Source organism: Macrotis lagotis, chromosome 2, assembly GCF_037893015.1.
Source record: "Macrotis lagotis isolate mMagLag1 chromosome 2, bilby.v1.9.chrom.fasta, whole genome shotgun sequence".
NCBI classification, from domain to species: Eukaryota; Metazoa; Chordata; class Mammalia; order Peramelemorphia; family Peramelidae; genus Macrotis; species Macrotis lagotis.
The window spans coordinates 133,120,305-133,140,174 of NC_133659.1; the positions used below are offsets into that span (position 1 = coordinate 133,120,305).

A 19,870-nucleotide genomic window follows, 5' to 3' on the forward strand; every position below is an offset into this window, starting at 1 on the left:
AAGCTCATCAGGAACCACATGAATAAAACTGCAAATTTTTCTCATTTAAAGACATAACTAAATAATAGGATAAATTTTAGCTGCTTATGGTTAAGATAGCTAAATTAAGTGCCATCAAGCAAACTACCAAGTGATTATTTAAGAAAGCTACCCAAGGGGGCAGCTAAGTGGCTCAGTGGATAGAGCACTGGCACTGGACTCAGGAGTACCTGAGTTCAGATCCAGCCTCAGAACTTAATAATTACTTAGCTGTGTGGCCTTGGGCAAGCCACTTAACCCCATTTGCCTTGCAAAAAAAAAAAGAAAGAAAGCTGCCATGGAATTCATCTGACTTTCAATAGATCATAAGCTCCAGGAGGACATGTAGTTCCTTTTTTGTGTCCCTTAGCACAGAGCCTGATATCTCTTAGTCACAGTAAATATTATTTGAATTAAATCTGAAGAAAATATTTCAAGCGATGAAGGGACCTAATGCCAAATCTGAAAATTTATTACAAAGTGGTAAAATATTGGAATAGAATAAATACATAATATTGAGAAGCAAATGAGCTCAGTTGCATAGTGTTTGATAAACCTAGGTAAACTCGAAGGTATTGGGGGAAGACTCTATTCAGTAAAAATTCTTGGGAAATTTTAAAAACCCTTTGGCAGAAACTAGATAATGACCAACATCTCATTGTATACCAACAAAATCTCCAAATGGATATAGAAGTGACACAAAAGAGTAATTCAATTGCTGTGTTAAAAAGAAGCTTATAATAAATTATGATACACACACACACACACACACACACACACACACACACACACAAACAAACACACAAACAAACACACATAGACCATGCAATAAATTTACATCTATGGATAGAAGATTTCCTGGTCAAAAACGTTAAATTAGGTAGTTAACTTCACAAACAAACTCCTTCAGCTCAAATTAGAAACTGGTAAATGGACAGAAAAATCTTTTCAGCAAATTTCTCTATTAAAGGGAACTGATTAAAATTTATTATAATGGTATCTGGTTTTAAGTATTACTTGCAATTACTTTTTTCCCCATAGGGTTCCTACAGCTTGAATTGTTGGAAAATTCTGGAACCTATATTTAAATCTGTTTCCCAATCTCAGTATAGTTAATAACCATATAGCTATATGTTAATCATTTGATTAAAGACTATGATAACTAACAATCTTTCATGTTATCCTTATTTCAGAGGGAAGTGGAATTCTGACTGTTTGATGATTGATGGAATGCTTTCCCAGTTAGGGGATCGAATTGAGAAGTTGTGGCAACGGGATGAAGGAGGCACAGGAAAATATCCTCCTGTTAGCCTACATGTAAGTTTTGCAGTATTTTTTAAGTGCTTAATAGAGCAGAGCTTGTGATAATGAGGATAAATGTCCTGTGCCTAGGACAGAGAAGAAAAAGAAAGCATTTGTAGCTGGGAGAGATAACAAACTTTTCCCCTTTATTTTTTAGGCACTTCTTGATGTATATCTTCTGGAAAACATTGATGAAACAAATAAGCATGCCATTGTATCCTTTTAAAAGATTATTTAATTTTATAGAAAACCAACTGTGTCTTAAGCATGGCATCCAACATGAAGTTAACATTTTTTATTGTAAATTTTTTTGCCTCTTTTTGTTTATTTTATATTATTACAATAATCTTATGAAAGTAAACATACCCCCCCCCAAAAAAAAAGACAGAGAAACCTCAAGAATAGTGAGAGAGAAAAACAGTGTACTTCAGACTGTTCAGATTCCCTCGGCTCTATCTCTGGAATGAGTTGCCTTCTTTATCATAAGTCCACCAGAGAAGTTACTTCAATATCTTTTCCCACAGTCACTATTACTAGCTGTCTTTCCCTCCACTCTATTCTTCCCCACTCTCATTTATTCTATTCTCTCTCTCTCCTTTCACTGTGTCTCTTCTCAGAATGTTGTATCTGAGTACCCTCTCCCATGATCTTCCTTCTGTTCTATCACCTATTCCCCCCATTCCCTCTTATCCCATTCCTTTCCCTCTCATTTTTTTCTCTAGGGTAAGGTAGATTTCTACACCAATTGAGTGTGTATGTTATATCTTCTCTGAGCCATTTCTGATGAGAATGAAGGCTCACTCATTCTCCCCCCCCCTTTCACTCCATTGGAAAAGCTTTTTCTTGATCCTTTTATTTGAAATATCTTAGCCCCCCTCTTCCTCTCCTTTCCCCTCCTCTCAGTACATTCCTTTATCACCTTATCACCCATTGACATCTTTATACTATACATTATATTCAACTCACTCCTTGTCTATATATGCTCCTAACTGCTCTTAAAAATGAGAAGGTTCATATGAGTTATCAATATCTTCTTTCCATGCAGGCATACAAACATTTCAACATCATTAAGTTTCTCATAATTAGTCCTGCTTGTTCACCCCCTCTATGTTTCACCTTAGTCCTGTACTTGAAGATCAAACTTTTTGTTCGGCTCTGATCATTTCAATAGGAAAGTTTGAACGGCCCGTTTCATTGAAAGTCTGTCTTTTCCCGTGATATAAGATGTTTAGTTTTGCTAGGTAGTTGATTCTCAGTTGTAAGCCAGATTTTTTGCCTTCTGGAATATCATATTCCAAGTCCTACGAGCCCTTAATGTGGACTCTGCCAAATCTATGTAATCCTGACTATAGTGCCATGATAGTTGAATTGTTTGTTTCTGGCAGGTTTTAGTATTTTCTCTTTGTCTTGGGAGTTTGGGAATTTGACTATAATATTCCTGGTAGTTTTTCTTTTGGGATTCCTTTCAGGAATTCACCAATTTCCTCCAATTTCTATTTTACCCTCTGCTTCTAGAATCTCAGGGCAATTTTGCTGTATTATTTCTTGAAAAATGAAATCTAGGCTCTTTTTCCTGGTCATGACTTTTCAGGTAGCCCTATAATTTAAAAATTCTCCTGGATCTGTTTTCAAGGTCAGTTGCTATTCCAATGAGATATTTCACATCTCTAATTTTTGGTTCTTTTAGTATTGTTTTATTGTTTCTTGATTTCTCACAAAGTTGTCAGCTTCCTTTAGTTCTACATTTGAATGATTTCCAGCTGGCTAATTCTGCTTTTTAAGGCATTCTTCTCTTCATTTGCCTTTTTTTGTGTTGCTTTTTTCCATTTAGCCTAACTGGTTTTTAACATGTTATTTTCTTCAGTATTTTTTATATTTCTTTCACCAAGTTGCTGACTTGATTTTCATGATTTATTTACATCACTCTCATTTCTCCTCCCAATTTTTCTTCTACTTCCCTCAATTGTTTTTCAAAGTCTTTTGAGCTTTTGCATTGTCTGAACCCATTTTCTATTTCTCTTGGAGCCTTTCAATATAAAAGCATTGACTTTGTCATCTTCTGAGTGTGTATTTTGATTCAGTAATTTTCTATGGTCACTTCTTTTTCTTTTGTTTGCTCATTTCCTCAGCCTATGATTGATTTGCTGCACTTCCAAGCCTTTGGGGGGGCAGGAGGTTGGAACAGCCCACAGGGACCTTAATTCCTCCAAGGTCTTGTGAGAGACACTGACTGGTCTCTTACCAGTGCTTTGGTATGTGGATGACCTTCCCCTCTGCCCTGGAGCTGCGAGGATGGTCCCTGTTTGGCTATGGTGGTATGGGGGCCCAGACTGTGATCTGGATCTGAGTGTGGGCATGTAGTAGAGGCCTCTCTCAGGGAGAGCAGAGAGACCTCTGCAATCCCCCCCGACCCCATTAACATCTGAGGGCTGGCAGCTCTGGAAGTGCTGACTGCCTTTGCTGATGCCTGCTGCAGGTTCTCAGTGCAGGGATGCTCTGAGGTCAGGGCTCTGCACTCACTCTGTGGCAGTTCTCTCACTGCCCCTTCAAGCTATCTCTGTTGATCTCTGAGCCATGAGGTCTGGAAACCACCCCCCTACCACGGAACCAGGGGCCCCACAGGCTGAAGCTGGTTAGCCCAACCGCACTGTGGCTATGCTCCAGCTCTTTCCAGCACCCCAATCCCAGGGAAACAGATCCTTCCTGCTGAACTTCTAAGTTGTCTTGGACTGGGAAATTATATCAATCAATCTTTCAGTGGGTTCTGCCCTTCTTAATTTTTGCTGGAGTCATAATTTCACTGCTTTTGGAGTTTTGGGGGGAATGAGTTTCCAGGGATTCTTGCCTTCACCCCGCCTTGTTATCTTTGTCTTTTTTTTTCTTTTCTTTTTTTTTTTTTTGCAAGTCAGTGAGGTTAACTGATTTACCCAAGGTCACACAGGTAATTATTGTCTGAGGTCAAATTTGAATTCAGGTCTTCCAGACTCCATGACTGGTGCTCTGTTCACAGTGCCACCTAGCTGCCTCTGTTAACACATTTTTTAACAGGAAAGAGTAAGTCAAAATGACTTCAATAACCTGTTTTTGTTTTTGTTTTTTTTTTTATACTGTTAGCCTAGTAAGAAAAGTCTTTAAATTTAGTAAGCCTTGCTTGACAGGAGTAACAAAATTTGACATATACATATTTCTCTTTATTAACATTTCTTAAACCACCTAACATCAGAAAGACCCTATGTTATATTTTACTTCAGCTCCTCTATTTTACTACTCTTTATTGCTGGGAAAGAGTAGAGAAAGATAATAGCCGCATTCTTACGCTATAAAGAAAATCAGTTATTAACCTTAGATCTAGCTATGGTGGGTCTCCAAAACATTAAAAATACTTTCTTAAAAAGTGTTTCCCTTCCAAGCCTATGTGATAATTGCTTTCTTATAATAGCCACACCAAGGACATATAGGAAATTTCCATTTTTATGTTTTTGGCCTTAATAAAGATTTCAAGACAATTTATTTGCTGCTTGATATCATATATTCTTTTCCAAATAAAACAGATACTTCAGTTGAATCATTTCCAACTGCCTTTGCAATCCCTTGGGGTCTGGTTAAGCTTATTCAAGGTTTCTGGCTTATAGATCATAATGACTATGAGGTAAGTATATCATTTTCTTTATTTAGGTTCCCTGAGCTTAAATGTCAGGAAAATTAGATATAATCACTAAAAAGGCAGATATTTACTATCATATTTAATTTGAAAATATCATTTTCAATATCATGAAAAATTAATGTGACATTTCTATTGGGTTTTAGACCATTTTGGCTTGAACTACTTGCATTAGTTTTTATTGCCATAATATTTGTTTTGAGTTAATGACCCTTGATAATCTTGAATATTTTAAATTAATAAGTTTTCTATGTCCTTTTCTTAGAGTGCTTTGGACCTCTTGTTTCATCCAGCTACAATAACATCTATGACATGGCAACATACAAAGATTATTCAGGCCTTCATGTGCCAAGGTGAACATAGACTGGCCCTTAGATACATTCAAACAATGAAACCATCTGTGTCAAGCAGCGATGAGGTTATGCTTCACCTCACTGTTTTGCTTTTTAATAGGTAAGTAACAAAAGTATTTTTCATTTAGAACTAGATCACAACTTGCTAATCAGAAGGGAGAAGGAGCCTGTATAATTGAAAAATAATTTCTGTGTTATTTAGCCTGCATTAAGTGTTCCTATTGTGAAATTTAAAGTTTTCTATTTATATTTTGCTTAATTTGATAGTAAAATTAGTTCATATTTCACAAACATTAACTTGTGAAATGGGTAAACCAGGAGCATTATTGACTCAAGGAGAAACTATCTTGGAATATTCCATAAAGCTTTTAACAAAATCTGGTTAATGGCAGAGATTTGAAAACTAATTGAAATAGGAATAAGAATCTAGAAATAGCCTGAACTTAAGAGTTTTATTTAGACAATAGTTGTTTGGCTTGATTTTTGATGGCTTGGTATGGTTGTTTTTGCCTTTATCTTTGAAATGAAATAATTCTATTCCATCTTGTTTTATTTTCTAGGGTCAGAACTTAGTGTCATTTCACAGTAACTGGCACACCACTTCTGAAAAATTGCTGACCTAAGCCTTAGTTCACATTGTTCACTTTTAGTTACTTCACCCTATACCCATGGCCTGGAGATTCTATTGTCTTTCTAGTATATAAACTTGCTTAATATTTATTATAGGATCTAAAAATTCCTCAATTATTTGCTACCCTCAATCAGCAAAATATAAATAGACAACTTTGAATTTCACAACAGGAACATTTAGTGCAAGCTAAATAACACTTAAAAATGGCTGGTATTCCTATTATTGCAGAGTGGTGTTTATAAACAGTATCCTAAACCCCCCCATTTGCTAAACTTAGTAAATAAACAAACAAACAAAAAAATAAATAAATAAGCGAATTATTCCATTGTTGGGACCACAGAGTTAATTAAATTAGATACTTTTTATTCCCCCTCTAGGAGTATTACAAGAGAGGTTAAGCTATGTTAAATACATCAAAGTGCTTTAAGGATCAAATTACAGCTTGTAAAAGAATGAATGTTGAAACTACCTTTGGATGTAATTGGGAAAAATAATAAAACATAATGAAGATCACATTAGAGGGAAATTTTTTTAAAGCTCTGGGATTATAGAAAACTTAATGGAATAGGTTATTCTTTTACTTTTAAGAGAAGTGAGAGAAAGCTATTTTGTTTTTTGATTCTTATGAGATTATTTTTAATAAAATAAATAAATAAAAAGGATGTTTTGGATAATGCTGAACTATCAAAGGACACTGAGTGAAGATTTTTTTATTGAAGGCTAAAAATCAACTTAGAATCTGCCTTTGATACAATAACTAATTTTATAGAAAGACTGTCAGGTTACATTGCATAAAAAGGGATGTATTTTTTGCACTCTATTCTTTTATGAAAAAGAAACATTAGACAATAGTAGAAGATATCAGGTATTTGTACAAGGAAGTATGGTTCAAGTTGTTTTGGTCAACTAACACAGATTCATCCCATGCTAGAAACCATCGACATTTATAAATAGAATTTATTTGATCATGGTTATGCCTGTCAATCACCAATAAAGATTGCCTATTTATTTAGAGAAGCAAAGAGGTGAGGTGGATAATATAAATGGGCTCCAGGCTTTGAGTCAGGAGCACCTGTCCTCAGACATTAGATCTGTGACGCTGGGTAAGTCACTTAACCACATTTACCTCAATTTCTTCATCTATAAAATGAGCTAGAGACAGAAATGGCAAATCACTCCAGAATTCTTTGCCGAGAAATCCCCAAATGGGGTCACAAAGAGTCAGACACTTCTTTGTTAAGGTCCTTTTCAACTCTAAGGTTTCAGTTAGTTTCATTGTACAGTGGACATTCAGTTTAATTAGTTTCTTTACTTCTTATACCATAACTCTTTATCACCACTATGATTTGTTTCATAATTTCTCTTTGGCATTATTTTACTTTATTGGTTATAATTGGGTTTTTTTGGTTTGTTTTTCCAAGGTAAATGGGTTAAGTGACTTGCCTAAGGCCACACAGCTAGGTAATTATGAAGTGTCTGAGGCCAGATTTGAACTCATGTCCTCCTGACTCCAGGGCTGGTGCTCTATCCACTGTGTCACCTAGCCACCCTCATTGAGCTTTGGATTTGGACTCAGGTCCTCCTAACTCCAGAGTTAGTACTTTATTCACTGCACCAGCCACTTGCCCCTAAAATTGCTTTAAAAAAAAATATCAAAACCAAAAAGCAATCTTTGCATGATCAGATAATGAAGGTGTTGCAGTACTTAGATTCTTTATGTCTGTTTATATTTTGATGCTATTAATAGTCTTGTCTGATAGTTTCATGTAAACATCTTTTCATTGGCACAGCCTTTTTATGTGTAACTGGGTTCACTATAGTGTCAGTTGCTTAGTATTTCTAGTTGTTGATTACTACTGTACAAAAATAATAATAGTATTTATATGAGTAACTTTTAGAAATTCAGGGATGAGTATGATTGATTTTTTTTACATTAATCTAGTTTAATAAAGGCAAACTAGATCAGGAAAATCTTTGCATAGAAGATGCTTTGTGTTAATTTCAGGCAGAATAGACACAGACAGTGGTATAGCACAAACTTCAGAGATTGACATAACAAGTGATAGAGCATAGTGTGCACGAAAAGGAGTAACATATAATGAGCCTGAAAAAAATAGATTGGGCTAGGTTATGAAGGAAGGACCTATAAAAGCCAAGGGAGTTTATTACTTTTCCTAGGGACAATAGAGAGTCATTGGAATTTATTGAGGAAGAGATTGAAGTGATCAGAGTTTATATTTAATTTTAATTAGTATAAATTGGCAGCTCTGTAGTAAATAGATTGAAGGGGGGTAGAGATTTGAGAGGAGGAGTGGCTATTCTAGGAATAGTCCAGGAAAAGGGTATGATTTTAAATTGTCTGTGGGGAAAAGGAGTCAAATCCAAGAATTGTGTAGGTAGAAATGATAAGATTTGGCAGTTGATTGAATACATATAGTGAAGGGAGAATAAAAAGTTGAAAATAATGCCAAAGTCTGGAGGGCTAAAATAATTTTGATGCCTTTGATAGAAATCAGGAAGTTTAGGAGATTTTGGGGGAAAGATTTTAAACACGTCAGACTCCTTTGAACTAACTCATAGGACTTTAATCTGTATTGCTGAATCTCACACTTTTAACACACTGTAATATGACAGAAATGGAAAGAATTTTGTAAGCTGTTGTATGAAAATATTAACTTCTCAAAGTATGGAGTTTCTAAACTCTTTGGAGAATTTTGTCATAGAATAATGAAACTGTCAATTATTAATTGCAGGTGTATGGTTGAGGCTTGGAGTCTCTTGCGGCAACATTCGAACAGGTTAAATGTAGAGGAATTACTTAAACACATGTATGAAGCCTGCCAGGAAATGGGCTTAATGGAAGATTTGCTGAAATTACCATTCACAGACACTGAACAAGTAGGTTTTCATCATAATAAAGTTTTCAAAATTTGAATTTTGTTTGATGGGTGACTAATCCATTTTATTTCTCTTAGGAGTGTTTAGTGAAATTTTTGCAGTCCAATGCTGGTATTCAGAATCATGAATTACTTTTAGTTCATCATTTACAACGTGCCAATTATATACCTGCATTGCAACTGAATCAATCTCTGAAGGTTAATTTCATGGTAAGATTTAACTTTCTATTAGAAGAAGCAAGATAATGAAGAAAGGTTGAGTTTCCTCAGTTTTAAAATTCACATGAGAAATCTAAATCATCAATGTTTTTAAGTAGGAAAAAAAATCTCACCCTAGTTAAGTTTGAAGATTAATCTATTCTGCTGGGATATTAGTTGTTTTCAGATAACTGGGGACTTTTTGCCTGTATTACTTTATTTTACTTCATTATCGAAAAAATAAGAAACTGCAGATATATAGTGTTTTTACTGGTGTGTATTAGTAAAGATATAGAACATTTGAGTTTAGTTCAGAATATTTTGTCTAGAGGAAGGGTGCATAAGGAAGATTGTAAATATTTCTAGCTCATAAGATGTTAAATACCTTTATATATTAAGGTAAGGTCTTTGTAGATTTTTCGGGATTGATTTTTGCATATTTGTGCATGTGTCATTTTGTTTTCTCAACAGAATGATCGTGACCCTCGTTTGAGGGAGAGATCAGTTGCTAGAAATTCCATACTTGATCAGTATGGAAAGATACTTCCTAGGGTACAGCGAAAGTTAGCTATGGAACGAGCTAAACCCTATCATTTATCATCTTCAGTTTTGCGAGAAGGTAAGCTTTCATTTGTTTCTTGACTTAACCTTGTAATTCCAAATTTATGATTGACCTGATTTATAAATAAATTGTTCAAATTTAACATCTAGAAAGTTTTTACTTCCTTCACACCAGCTTCAGAAAAGGCTGATGAAAGAAAGTAGGGGAGGCTAGGTGGTGCAGTGGATAAAGCACCAGCCCTGGAATCAGAAGTACCTGGGTTCAAATCTGGTCTCAGACACTTAATAATTACCTAGCTGTGTGGCCTTGGGCAAGTCACTTAACCCCATTTGCCTTTCAAAAAAAAACCTAAAAAATATATATATATAAAGTAGGGGCGGCTAGGTGGTGCAGTGGATAGAACACTCAGGAGTACCTGAGTTCAAATCCAGCCTCAGACACTTAATAATTACCTGTGTTGCCTCAGGCAAACCACTTAACCCTATTGCCTTAAAAAAAAACCCTCCCATTCAAAATTTTACTGTTAGAATATTAAGATTTCTTGAACTTTATTTTTTGTCTGTTTTAGTCTTTATGTTTAATCTATAGTAGATAGCCAAAACAATTATTCACTATCTTCTAACAATAATAATTAACCTTTGAATAGCAGAACACTTATTCACCATCTTATTTGGGCCACAGGTAGCCCTGACTTGTTTGTGTATGTGCATTTTATAATTGAGCAAACAAGTTTACTGCTTACCTAGATCTTTTCCTAACTTTTCTAATTTCCAGTTTCTCCATTCTGCATGTTGCCTCTTATGTATTTTAATAAACTTCCTGTGTCATTTATTAACTTTTCTCTAATAAAAAGGGAATTAACTAGATAAAGCAAAAAATAGAGAATTGAAGACCTAAGTTCACATTTGGCCTCAGACACTTAATGCTTCCTGGCCAAGTTAATTTCAGTCTGCCTCAGTTTCCTCAGCACACAAAAGTTATTTCTTAGATCTTTTTTCAATTTTTAATCCTCTTTTCAGTTTCTAGACCCAAGCCACTATCTACTGTTACAAAACAAACTACAGCAGGAACTATACTAACAAGAGCAGCCTTTATCAGTAATGTGTTATCAAAAATTGGAGAGGTTTGGGTTGGGAATGAACTGAAAAACAACTTATCCCCTTATAGTAGGTAAGTATATTTGTTTTTCTGTGCTTCATGTAATTATGCAATTGACTCCAAGGCTAGTTCCCTATTCTAGTCCACATTGCATCTCCATTACTTCTTCATAATTACTTATACTTATGCTAAAGTACTTATTAAGTACTTTAATTTAATTAAGTAACTTATTATGAATGTGATTTATCAAGACAGCTAGGTGGTGAGTGGATAGAGCACAAGCCCTGGAGTCAGGAGTACCCGAGTTCAAATCTGGCCTCAGGCACTTAATAATTACCTATAATTACCTAGCTTGTGTGGCCTTGGGTAAGCCACTTAAAGCCCATCATTTATCTACTGTCTTTGTTGAACAAAAGTGAAAATTGAGAACAAAATTAAATAACTTGTCCATTGTCATATCCAGCATAAGTAGCAGATCTTAGCTTTGACCCTCAGGTTCTTATAATTTAAAATTCAGCACATTTTTACTTCAGTCAGTCAATTAACAAGTATACAGTAAAGTCCCTTATTTTGTGGCAGTTACTGTGCTGGGTATACAAATACAGAGAATGAATTAATCCCTTCCCAGAGTGAGTCTAATATTAATTTTCTTAGTGTTAAATTTGATTTGGCTTATTGGGTTGATGAAATCTTATTAATTCTTGACCCAAGTTAGAGGGCTTTTGATTTGCATTGGTGAGAGGACAACCCATTGCAACAGAATCATAGGTCCATTTGGAGTATGATTATATTTTACATTTTTCATAGATTGTAGGATTAAGATTTTCCCTTAAACTAGGAATATTAAATAAGAAAATTCTAATCTTGTAGCAGTATAATTTCCTAAATTTAGTCTTGCATATAGTTAAGATTGAGATGTTAAGTTTTCTTTTTTTTTAATATAGCCCTAAAATTGAAGAACCTTCTCCTGTAGTATACTCTCTCCCAGATACAGAATTGCCTGATGCATTTGTTGGAACACCAATTACAAAAGCATCAGAAAAAATTTCCAGGTAAGACTTTCATTTTTAATTCAAAATGCAAAAGGGAAAATTATATAATGGTTTCAATTTTGCTTTTAGGTAGCTTAATTTAACTTATAAATGTCATTTGATTATACAGTTGTGTTTTTTCTTTTTTTTCTTTTTAAACATTTTTTAAATGTTACACATTATAGGGGACTAGGAAATATTTAATATGAATTCAATTGTTTATGGGTTATTAGTATGCTTCTGTTTTTATAAACAGAAAAGTTTTCAGATTTGTTCTATTTTGTTAAAGTTGTAGTTCTACATTCCTATTGAAGTTTTTCTTAACTGTGCAATAAACTCAGAATTTTGAAATTTCATTGTTAGTAGCATTATATTGTAAAGATTATAAATTTAGAAAATTTTCAATAGCTGAATATATATTATCTCATGAAATTTGAAAGGTTGAAGCTTTACATCAAACAATTCGATTTCTGTCAATAGGGGAATTAGAGAAGTGGCCATCATGAAGTAGGGTGGTTGAAAATTTTTGGAATTTTGAAGAAGACCTAAAATTGTATCAAATTAGGATTGAAAGATTAAGGGCAAAGCTAGGTGTGGTTATTCCATACTATTAAGGTTAAAGAGGGTTTTTTACAGGGATGTTGGCCACCAACAAGTAGCCATAACTGAGGATCTTGTTTCGAAAAAAATGATGGAGGGCCACTAGGTTGCACAGTGGACCCTTGAGTCAGGAGAATCTGAGTTCAAATGTGACCTCAGAACTTAATTACCTATCTCTGTAACCTTGGGCAAGTCATTTAATCCCATTGCCTTGCAAAACAAAACAAAACAAAAAATAATGATGCGCATATAGAACGTGTTTTCTTTGTGCTCTGGCAAAAGTTAGTTAAGTTCAAAATGTTCTTTTTTTATTATCCTTTTGGAAGGGTTAATAATAGCGGAAATTAAGTAGAGAATAGAAAGCAGCAGATTTTTGTGAGTTTACAAGACTACTTCTTAAACAAGTAAAGTTGACTTTAAGATAAAATGGACTATTTTAATTTCATAAGGTTTTTTTCACAATATCAACTTAAAAAGATTATCTAGTGGAGGGAAATCTTTACATAAGATGACTAATAAAAAAAATTCCTACATATAAGAAATTGAAGCATATAAAAGCTGAAAAACTATTTCCTATTTGATTTACAAAAGGATATGAACAAGTAACTTTCAAAAGAATAAATACAAATTTGACCATATAAAAATGTTTCCAAGCACAAATAATGAATGTAAATCATATTAAAAACCTTTTTTGAAGTTTCATATATGTCTACCCCCAAAAGTGGAAAAGAAAAGCTCAGAATACTCAAAGGTGTTTGGAGGAATTATAAAAACCTTTTAACTGAGATGTGAATTGGTCCAACAAATTCTTTTTTAGTTTTTTGTAAGGCAATGGGGTTAAGTGGCTTTGTCCAAGGCCACACAGCTAGGTAATAAGTGTCTGAGGCCGGATTTGAACTCAGGTACTCCTGACTCCAGGGCCGGTGCTCTATCCATCTAGCCACCCCCCAACAAATTCTTAAAAATAATTTGATAACCTTTGAGTGATTGGTTAGTTGTGATTCTTGTCTTTGTAATCAAAGACCAGAATGACATCACTATATTTGAGACAAATTACAGTGTGTCCTACTGTGGCTGATGAGAACAATACGAGCTTGGAATGCTCTACTATAAGTGTTAGAATTCCACGTGGGATTCCCTGGTTTGATTTCTGGCCAATGCACAAAAATCCTTTGAGTAATCAATAACTCAATATATAATATAACTTCAGTGTATATTGTCAGTTAAGACTCACAAGGAAACAATAACAAAAAAGATATTTTTTTAAACTGTACAGAGAAAAAACCAGGAAAAAGATCTTTGCTAAGAGGCATTTAGACAATAATAATTTATATGTAGAGAAGGCAGAATTACTTTTATTTTCTTCCCCAAATAGAATGACCTTTCTTTTGTAAAGAGTAGAAAATGCCAAAAAGAGTTGATAGGGTTAAAGATAAGGAAAGAAACAGCTTTCTTGAATCACTAAAGTTGAAAGTTGGAAAGTTTTTAAGAGTCATCTTATTCAAAGATGTCATATGTGATCCCTAACATTCCTGAGATCAACCTGAACCAGACTAAAATACAAAAATAAATAAGATATTCCTATCCAATTTTAATGTTATGATATTTTTATTTAAAAAATATGTAAATGTGTGGCTTTCCAGGTCAATACACAGCCCATGGATATCCTTAGGTATGGTTTAGTGGCCTCCATTTATGTTTCACACCACTGATCTCCTCTGATTTGTGCATGAAATTCTTATAACATCCCTTACCTGATATATGATCACTGAGTCCCTTATGAGTTTCCTGATCAAGGAATATACTACTATACCACTTTTCTGACACCAAACAAGGTATTGAAATAGTTTGTGATTGTGAGTGCTCAGTCAGTGTCTTTAGAAAGTTCATGAAGAATGGGAGAGGTGGTACAGGAACTGCTGAAAGAGAAAATGTTACAGTTTTCAAAAAGAACAAGTGGCTTCAGTAAAATGTAGGTCACTATGCTTGAATTCACATCCTTGCAAAACTTTTTCAATATAAAGACATGCAGGAATAACATCAGAAAAAAACATTCATCTTATTATTCATCTTATTAGTCTTGAATTTTTTCAAGAAAATCAAGAAAATGTGGTATGCTCTAGTTTTCCTTCAATTTAGCAAAGCATTTAACAATTTCTTACTCTTTTTTTGTGGGAAAAACAGAAAAATAAAATTAAAGGCAATTAAACTGGTCAGTTGTGCAGATGAGTTATTAATAGTTCCTCATCAAATTGATAAGCCTTTCTTGGAGTACTTGAGGAATCTAAGCTGGGCCTTGTGCTATTGCACATCTTTAATCAATGACATAAAAATTTACAAACAAAAATATAGTACATATTGGATGACAGAATACAGATTAAAATGATCTCATTGGTTGGCTTTATATAGTAGTTACTATAGTCATTCCTTGTCAACTTGAAAGGAAGCCTGTTCTAAAGTGTCCCGTGTATCTATGCTTAATCCTCTACTATACTGATATAGAAGCTACATAACCAGGAGAGAGAACGTTACATTGGATGATAGTCAAATTCTAAAAGGATCTTGAAAGCTAGAACAGAAGTATAAGATGGGTTATATTCTGCCCTGGTCAGACCATTTTGGAATGTTTTGTTCAGTTCTGATTTTGAGATTGTAGAGTAAACACTAATAAGCAATAGTGTATCCAGAAGGTATGGCCCATTTGGTGAGCAACCTTGATATAATGTTTTATGTGAGAACTGATTTAAGAAAGTAAATTGTTTTAGTCTGGAGAAATGACTTAGTTGGGAATATAGCTGTACTTTAAGGGATTTCCTGGGAAAGAGGACTTTGCTTTTCTTCAAAATATTTTGAGCATTCAGTAAGCAAATTGACAAGGATATTTTAGGATATTATATTTCCTTTCTCGCTGGAGATTTTCAGATAGATATTGGATGATATTAGGTATATTTTAAAGGGAATTTTGTTTATGTTTGGATTTATCTGTCCACTTTGAGATCTCTCTTTAGAGATTTTATGATTCATTAATTTGTACTTAGGAAGACCTTATTTTATTGTATGATGAATATCTCTCATCTTTTCTGCTAATTATTCCCCAAGATCTCAAAAATATCTTTGTTTCAGTCTTCAAGAATTTTCTAAAAATGTTGTCATCTAAATTTGTAATGTATTCAGCTTTCTGAACAACAGAAATAGTTATTTGAACTTTAAATATACACCATAAATTGAATAATGTATATTGAGTATTCCTTTTATAAAATGCACTTACATGTGCATGCATATATATAGCCAAACTTTCAAAGATTGATTTTATTTTTTCTTTTTTTAGGTTTAGTTAAGTTGTTTCCTTTAATGAGCTCCATAAGAAGGTAATTTTTTAAGTGGAAGTAATTTGTATTATTACTGGCATCCATTTATTTTCCCATGAAAAGAACCATTTTTTTTTAAGCTACCTTTCACATTTACAGTTATTTGCTTCCATTTGGCAATAGTCAAGTTTTTTTATAGATGTATTTGTGAACCAGTTTGAGTTAATTCAGTGTTTTACTTTGGTTTCCAGACTTTCTTTGCTCAAAAGATTTTGTCAGACCACTGCCAAATTAAAAAGTCCCATTTTATGTAACTCTCCTTAGTTTTTGCTATTTTTAACTTAATATCTTTAGTTGTGAGCTTTTTAATTTGAAATTTCCTATAAAAACACAACATTCATTTGATAGCATGTAGATCCTTAAAAAGGTAGATTCCTTTGAAGTGCTTTTCAGAATTCAGAAAACTGGAGAGGCTAGGTGGCCCAGCAGATAGAGCACCAGCCCTGGAGTCAGGAGTTACTACCTGAGTTCAAATTTGCCCTGAGACACTTACTAATTACCTAGCTGTGTGGCCTTGGGCAAGCCACTTAACTCCATTTGCCTTGCAAAAAAAAAACAAACCTCCAAAACAAAAAAAAAAAAACAATTCAGAAAACTTTCAGAAAAATTTTCTTCATTTTTAAGTGACTGAAAGTGATGGGGGGGCGGGGCAGAGCAGTCTTTGCTTCTAATTACTCAAGTAACAACATTATTTAGAATGGACTCATATTTGGACAAAGCAAGTTAACATATGATCTTTGGGAATAAGAATTCCTTTCTTTTTTTTAGGTTTTTTGCAAGGCAAATGGAGTTAAGTGGCTTGCCCAAGGCCACACAGCTAGTTAATTATCAAGTGTCTGAGACTGGATTTGAACCCATGTACTCCTGACTACAGGGCCAGTGTTTTATCCAATGCACCACCTAGCCACCCCTATTCCTTTTTTTTTTAATGAGCACACTGTGTTCCAGTTCTGTGTATGGAAAAGTGAATTCTAGTCATTTTCTATTAACATATAAAATTGAATCAGAAAAAAAAAGCCATCCCTAAACATACTCAAAAGCAGAGACAAGGGATATACCAAACCTTAAAAAGAAAAATTAATAACTTATCATTATTTGCAAACATTTTTCAATTGCTACTTATTGTAGCATGGTTGCTTGTAAGATAAATATTATATGATTTATAAGATTGATAACAAAATAATATAATGCTAAATATTGGTTCAGACTTTCCTATCTCATTCTACCACCATTTAAAGAGGGAGGAAGGTAGAAAAGCAACTCCATTGTCTTTTGAGAGTACAATACCTTAGAGATTAAAATAAAAAATAACAAGTTTTGAAATTCCCAGCAAGAAGCTTTTTTAAAAGAGAATTTAATCAACTAACAAAAACTAATAATTTCCAAAATAAAAGATTTTATATTCCCAATGTGTAGTATTGATGAAAATCTGGTGTGAATCAGTGCTGCAATAAGAAACAATGTATTTCTAAGATATAGAAATGGCACAGATAAATATTATCAACTGATTGGCTTAAAACTGAATGTTTTGAGTTAGAGACTATATCTACTTTGACGGTCAGCCTGGGGAGCTGAGATCTACCAATAGATCCATCCCTGAATGGTAAGTTTCTGAGGTTGATCCTAGAGTTCCTTCTGTGAACAAGTCTTTGTTCTATAACATTTTCAACTTTTAAAGTTACTAATTTTGTGTATAGTTTTCTTTTCTTGATTTACTACATTAGAAAATGGTTTCCCCACATTTCTCCTATTTTTTCTTATTTCTCAAAACACAATTTATATTCCATTTACTCATATTTACAGTTTGTCCAATCGATAGATGTCTAACTTTTCTTTCAGAAAGTCTGTTAAGAATATTTTGTTCTCATTGTTTCATGACCTGTGATTTCACTTATGGAAATGTGGTAAACTCCACTAATACAGAACAACAATTCCTGTAATTTGTTTGAAACAGGACTTGAAAGTGGGAATTCCTATTTCTAAACTAACTCTTTTTTTACTACTTCACCCTGATTCTCTTCATTTTGGTATATATATATATATATAATTTCTGTCTTCAAATCTCTTTGAGGTCTCTACAAGGTCATGGGATTGCTAAGTGTGAATGCTTGAATGACTTGTATAATTTCCAGTATTCTAGTCTTATATCATTCTATCATTTTGATATGTGTCACCTGTATATTTTTATTTTGCATTTATTATTGTATTTCAATAGTTAAACATTTTCTATCTCTTTCAACAACTGTTCATGCACTCAGATCATTTTTTTGGGGGGGAATGATTCTTTGTGACTGGGGACATGAAATTGAACTTGTGATTTCATTGGTATAGGAAATTTCAGGTTGACCAATTTCCTTTCCAGTGGTAAGAGGAAATTTTCTTACCAGGGCATGTTGATCCCTTCTCTGCAACAATTTCTCAAGAGTTACCTAGAGCATCAATAATTTTCCTTAAATGATAGATGTTCTTTAGTTTTCATTTCAACTGCTGATTGCTGCTTATTGCCTGTGTCTTCTTACCCCCTCTCTCTTGCCCTATGTAAAAATAGACCATTAAGCCTAGTATTTTTTGGAGAGACTCTTTGTGTCTAAGTATATCTGTCTTTTTGTCTACCTTCTTTTTTGTTCAGTGGATTTACTCATGTCTGATTATTTGTTATCTTATTGGGATTTTCTTGACAAACACACTGGAGTGGCTTGCCATTTCCTTCCATTTTGTTTTATAGATGAGGAACTGAGGCCAACATGCTCAGGGTCACACAGCTAACCTGAGGTCTGATTTGAACTCAGGAAGATGAGGTTAGGCCCTGACTTTAGGTCCACAATGCAACACTCAGCTGCCTTATCTCACTCTGGCATCCTAAATTTATCTCCAGCCATTGAACTGCTCCTCTGAGGTCAGGGTTCAGAAACCCTCCTATGTTGATTTAAAAGAGGAAATGAAGAAGACCCTGATCCTTGAGGCAGACATTTTCAATTTTTTCTTTAGCCACATTTGGGCCTTAGGTCACCTACATTTTTAGCTTATTGTGGTGCTGATCCTAATCAGTTTTTGGAGTCCTGCTTATCTTATATGTATTGAAGATCATCCTATGATGCTATTTGTACTTTTTTTATTCATTACCAAATAGTTTAGCTATTGACTACTTTATAATATATTTTGCCCCATCCTGTCAAAAAATAATTTGTTTTTCCTTCGAGGTTCTAGGACTTTTAATTAGGATACATTTATTTGTTGTTTAGTTCTATAAATAACATTGTTATATGGCGTGCAGTTTTGCAAACCTAAAGCATAATTTGTTAGGTATTCCAATGAGTAAAAAATTTTTAATCAGAGTCTTTTCAAAATTGAAATTTATAATTTTTGCTGAATTCACAAAATAATATATTAGTTGAAGTAATGAAGCCTACTGCAAACTAATGGTTTTCTATTGATATTTTGTCATTATAGACTGTCTTATGAAACTAAAAAATGAAATGTTGCCCCCATGGATAAGATGAAAATAACTCAGAACTAATAAACTTTTTAAAATAACACAAGATATGTCATACTTTAAAGGCAGTGTCAGGAAGCTATTTTTATCCAGTATGTATTTTTTGAAAGTTATAATTACGCTGAGGGGAAAATATTAATATTTTTGTCATTCACTAAAACTAGTCATTGGACAAGAATATCATAAGGACAATTAAAAGAATGTTATACAGTTATTTAGAAAGTTTATTGGCAGATGTTGAAATAAGAATTTTTATAATTTTCCTGGTAATTTAAATAATTATCAGTGATTTTTAAAAATTTGATAAATTCACAGTTCCTCGCCACATGAGAATTGCCACTGAACCATTTTTTATTCTCCATTGAGAATAACTTCTAAATGTTTATTGGATTGAATTATGGAAAGACAACCATTCCAAATAGTAAAATAACAAATAACAGCAGCACTCTCTTCATGGAATTCCAGGTCTTCAGGATCAGTAAAAGGAAGAGTTTATAATATCTGTGTGTTATACACTTTTCACAGATGAAGCCTTTGGACCCCCATCTCAAAATAAGTTTGTTTAAATTTATAACTTGATAGTTTTTAAATGCATAAAATAATGTAGGATTACAAAGGAAGTTAAATTATAAAATACTTTTTAAATAGTTGTTCACCA

The 19,870-nt window shown here is 33.6% G+C and overlaps 1 protein-coding gene across 1 annotated transcript in view; it reads left to right on the plus strand.

The window, feature by feature from the left end:
* The window catches only part of AHCTF1 (AT-hook containing transcription factor 1), a 111,602-nt gene that overhangs the window by 65,372 nt on the left and 26,360 nt on the right, over nt 1-19,870 (plus strand). Inside the window, exons 17-25 of the mRNA XM_074220911.1 lie at nt 1,171-1,335; nt 1,478-1,534; nt 4,823-4,969; nt 5,247-5,434; nt 8,719-8,863; nt 8,941-9,072; nt 9,532-9,679; nt 10,642-10,792; nt 11,665-11,772. Of these exons, the coding sequence (XP_074077012.1) occupies nt 1,171-1,335; nt 1,478-1,534; nt 4,823-4,969; nt 5,247-5,434; nt 8,719-8,863; nt 8,941-9,072; nt 9,532-9,679; nt 10,642-10,792; nt 11,665-11,772 (1,241 nt within the window). The remainder of the gene's footprint in view (nt 1-1,170; nt 1,336-1,477; nt 1,535-4,822; nt 4,970-5,246; nt 5,435-8,718; nt 8,864-8,940; nt 9,073-9,531; nt 9,680-10,641; nt 10,793-11,664; nt 11,773-19,870) is intronic.